The 4691-nt window shown below is 38.8% G+C and overlaps 1 protein-coding gene across 2 annotated transcripts; it reads left to right on the top strand.

The window, feature by feature from the left end:
• The first annotated feature begins 1656 nt into the window (after positions 1–1656).
• On the top strand, positions 1657–3433 carry LOC6645688 (dynein axonemal assembly factor 10). 2 transcript variants are annotated; one of them, XM_023177629.2, is made up of 3 exons: positions 1657–1731; positions 1798–2077; positions 2136–3433. In XM_023177629.2, exons 2-3 carry the CDS (start codon positions 1803–1805, stop codon positions 2983–2985), a joined length of 1125 nt encoding a protein of 374 aa, XP_023033397.1. In that variant the 5' UTR covers positions 1657–1731; positions 1798–1802; the 3' UTR covers positions 2986–3433. The 2 variants fall into 2 exon arrangements, with proteins under 2 accessions (XP_023033397.1, XP_002068619.2); XM_002068583.4 differs by lacking the exon at positions 1657–1731 and having other exon boundaries at positions 1738–2077.
• The last annotated feature ends 1258 nt before the right edge of the window (positions 3434–4691 follow it).

Here is a 4691-nt window from a genome sequence, read left to right as displayed (position 1 = left end):
TGGCAATCAAGCAGTTGGTTTTTGTTGTTGTCGTTGTTGTTGCTGCTGCTGCTGTTATTGTAGGTTTTTAATGTTGTTTATCACCTTCAACTTGTCAGCGGCGCCTCCTCTTGTCGTATCCCTCTTCCACCTTGATTTGGCCAAAAACAAAACACAAAAATTTCTTTATAAAAACCATAAGCCGCGCAGTTTGTAATTTCTAATACTCTTGCAAAATTCGTTCCTTTTAGCCGTTTCTTTCTTATTCTATCAATCGTGTTTTGATGGTCCTAAAGGCTAAAAACACACGATAACCAACTATAGATAAGCGGAAGGACTTGTTCTATTTGATTTCACCCCCCACTACAAATAATGAATCCCTATGCCAATCAAGAATCTATATACATGGCTAAATACACACATAACTTTATATAGATCTTTGATCTCGGCTAATACGGAAAAGCGTGTATACTCTAGGCATTGGCAAGGGTATAATTAGCACTTGAACGAAATTCGTTTGACTAACACTTTCCAAACGCGTGTGTGTATTATTGAACAAAAAAAAAAAAAGAATTGAACTTTAAAAAAAAAAGATAATGTTTTATACATATATATTTATAAATAAATAATATGATTTTCATTGGATGTGTTATCCATTTAATTATCACTTTCTCGCTAACTAATATATAGTAATATTCGATTTATTAGAAATTTAGTTCTTTATTATTTTAAATTTTTTGTTTTTTTTTTTTGTATTTTCAATATTTTGTTGTCGTTTGTTATTTAACCACCCGCTGCGAGTTGTTGTTGTTTATTATTGAGAAATAATTTGTCGCTGTTTGTTGTTGGGGTTCGCGCCAAAAGAAGAAACAACCCAATCACACACACACACACTCAGGCCCAAAGGCACGGGGCCCATACATGCACAGGAACACGGACACGAACGCACACACACACTTACAGCACGCACTTGCAATAAGCTCCGCCGAGCAACAACGGTTCACAGTGTTCGAGTGACCCACAAAAACTGAAACGGTAAGAAAGCCCCAACTCATACAGAAACCAGAGTGAGCCAGGCTGCATGTCAAGAAGCCGACGTTTGTATACTCTTAAAAATTATAATTTCAAGCTGGACCATTGACAATCTCAAGTGGCTTTTACAATATTTGGTTTTATACTGCATTTACAAATAATCGGCCTAATGCAATAATATTTCTAGCTCTTTTTGACATAATGCCTGATATGCATAACAGAAAGAAAGCAAACTTTAACCTAAAGTTAATATACTCTAACCACAAGGGTGTAACAAAGAAAAACAAGCACTCTAAAGTTTGCAAAAAGCTTCTATTGCCACTGCCGCCGTCTTTATTCTTGATTAATTCATATTCGATTTTTCTTTTTGGCGTTAAATTAATATTATTATTTAGTTTGCTTTAGGAAACTATTAAAATAATGTAAATTAATTTGTTGTCATAGCATTTACACTTGCACATTTTGGTCGGAAATTTAAAGACAGCTGAATGTTTTGTCTTTCTCGCAAAGCTTTCTAAACAAGGGGGCTGCCACCTTTTTTTAATCACTACGTTATACTTTACGTTGTCGCTAACGACAAAAAAGAACCCTGTTAACGTAAATTCGCTTCGCTCATGCGGCAACTTTAATTCGCCTCTGATACCCGGCAACGTTTTTCAATCGAGTTGGCAACACTGACAGTACTTTACTATGGCAACAGAAACTTTATATTTTAAACAAGTTAGTTGTCACCGAATTTTTCATCAATTTATCCACAATTCTTGATAAAAACATTTCATTATATAGGCATCATGGATAAGCCCCAGATGATAGAGCATCTCCATGAATCCGTTAGCTATACCGTATACGACACAAAATGGATTCCCTTGTCGGCCAAATTCGTGGTCCTTGGCTCTAAGGCCAATAGTCAAGGAGTTTTGGATATTTTCGAGTTAAACGAAGATAAACTGGTGAAGATCAAGTCCATTGACAAGAAGGTGGCTTTCAAATGCGGAACATTTGGAGCAGCATCGCTAAGGAATCGCCACATGGCGATTGGGGACTTCGAGGGTCGGCTGCAAGTGCTGTAAGTAAAGAATTGTCCATGATGATTCGTTTGTTTTCGTTCTAACGTGTCTTTGTAGAGATCTCGAGCATCCAGATTTGGCTGTCTACAATGTGAAAGCCCACAAAGGCATCATAAATTGCATTGATGCTATTGGTGGCACTCAAGTTGATTGTGGAGCACCGGAAATTGTCACTGGAAGCCGTGATGGGGCTGTCAAGGTGTGGGACATACGACAGGGACAGGCGCCAGTGGTGGACATATCGCCACCACCACAAATGGGTGATGGCATTAATAAGTGTGGTACTCGAGATTGCTGGGCTGTGGCATTTGGTAATACCTTCAATTCCGAGGAACGCGTTGTGGCAGCCGGCTATGATAATGGTGACCTAAAACTTTTCGATCTACGTTCGCTGGCTGTGCGCTGGGAGACTACGCTAAAGAATGGCATCTGTGGCCTGGAATTTGATCGTCGTGATATACCAATGAATAAGCTGGGTGTTACCACCTTAGAAGGTGGCCTTTTGGTCTACGATTTGCGTACTCAGCATGCTACAAAGGGCTTTAGCTATGTAGAGGAACGGAACGCTGGCCGAAGTGTGGGAACTAATGGCGTCATCAGTGGACCAAAGGCCACAGTGTGGACAGTGCGTCATTTGCCACAGAATCGGGATTTGTTCCTAACTGGTGGTGGCACTGGTTCCATACGCCTCTGGCAGTATGAATATCCCGACAAGCGTGTCATCGATGATACGGATGGCAGTAAAGTTGGTGTCGCTGGTTCATTACAAATGCTTAGCGCCGTCACATTGAGTTCACAGCCAGTGCATTGCTTTGACTGGCATCCAGATAAACTGGGCTTAGCCGTGTGCGGTGCATTCGATCAGAGCGTACGAGTTTTGATAACCACCAAGTTAAATACTTTTTAACTATCATTGGAGTACGATTGATATTTAGTGATATGCAGAGTGTGCCTAGTAACAATAAAACAAAAAAACACCTTTCCGGAATTTTAGCATCTTTTTGCACGCAGATTAAAAGTCTGTCGCCTTAGCTTTGAAATGATTCTCCAAGACCTAATCATCTAAATCGACGTCATCCTGATATTTTCATCTTCATAGATATACGCTGATTGCATACGGTATGCTATACATTTATTAATTTTAAAATATCATCTTTGGGGGTTAAACTATGGAACTTGCAAAGAATTTCAATTTTTTCCATTCGAATTTTCCGCCTGGTTTTCTGATACTGTAATTTGGTAAATTTTCAACCGATTTCAATCAGTATATACAAAACACATTTTTTTTTTCTTTATTTTAAGCCAAAAGAAATCTTAATCTTAAAACCAATAAAAACGACGAAAACTAAGTTGAACTTAAGTTGGGTTGTCCTTTGATCATTGTAGTCGTCGTATAATTTTAATTTAAGAATGTCCTATATGACTTAGATTGGCATCAAAAAAAAATTCGGTCAAATCGGGATCTTGATCTTCATTGAAATCGCTGAGATAGAAGGACATTTATAGTCAATCTGATGATCCAAAAAAGGATGGACTGTTAAAATCGATCAATGTCCTGCGAAGAGATGGCTTCGAGAAAATTTTTTTTTTTGTTTTTTAGCTCTTAAATCCTGCAAATCCTGCTGCAGGACGAAAGGACAAGGTTCCCTATAATGTCCTTGATGTTCTCTACAGATTTGCACCAAAAAAAGTTGGTGTCATCTAAGGATGCAGGACATGTAATTTTTGAGAAGGTCCTTTTTTCCACATTTCGAAGGACATTCCAGGACATTTTTATGTCAATCGACGCGCAATGACAAGAACTTCCATCAGTCGAAAGGACATCCCGCTTATTCCTAAAATGAAGGAGTTATGAGCATTTTTCTGTTGTTTTGGACAAGCAATTTTTTCCAAGTCCCAAATTGAACCAAAAGACCAAAAAAACTGCAGAAAACTACAAAATCCTTGATATCTCAGCTCTCCGCAGGACTATCGCCATGTCCTTTGTACCAACAATAGTCCTTTATGGTTCGAATCTTTTGACACCACTCTCGTCCTGATTCTTCACAGGACTTGCGAGATATTTGACATTTTTTCTCAAACAGAGAAGTCCTTTTATCTCGCCCTGTCGAAGGACATTCCAGGTTCCGTTAGTGTCAGTCGATGCGGGTCATCAAGGACTATCATCTAACAAAAGAACATCCTGATCGTCCTTGAAATGGCTGAGTTATAAGGACATTTGTGGTTTTTTGGAGACTTTTTGGCTATTTTTCTGACTCTACCCCTTACAAAAATTCGAGTGATGTTTTTGACAGGATATTGAAAATCCTTGAATGCAGATCGATAGTTCTGATCCTGGAGGTCAAAAAAAGGTGTGTCCTGTCGAAATCGGTCAATGTCCTACAGAGATATGGCCTCGATAAAATTATCCTTTTTTCGTTTTTTAGCTCTAAAATCCACGAATCCTGCCGCAGGACGAAAGGACATGGTTCGCTCGGATGTCCTTGATGATCTCTATAGATTGGCATCAAAAAAAAATGGGGTCGTCTAAGGATGCATGACATGAAAATGATTGAAAAGGTCCTATTTCTAAACAATTGGAAGGACATTCCAGGACCTCATAACATCAGTCGA

Source organism: Drosophila willistoni (assembly GCF_018902025.1).
Source record: "Drosophila willistoni isolate 14030-0811.24 chromosome XR unlocalized genomic scaffold, UCI_dwil_1.1 Seg8, whole genome shotgun sequence".
NCBI classification, from domain to species: Eukaryota; Metazoa; Arthropoda; class Insecta; order Diptera; family Drosophilidae; genus Drosophila; species Drosophila willistoni.
Note: the sequence above shows the minus strand (reverse complement) of the source record. Positions and strands in the feature narration are given on the sequence as shown.

Excerpts from the sequence above, each read along its gene's own strand:
- LOC6645688 (XM_023177629.2), top strand. The coding sequence starts at position 1,803 with ATGGATAAGCCCCAGATGATAGAGCATCTCCATGAATCCGTTAGCTAT. Across the intron at positions 2,078-2,135 it reads GAGGGTCGGCTGCAAGTGCT|AGATCTCGAGCATCCAGATT; the intron begins GTAAGTAAAGAA and ends GTGTCTTTGTAG.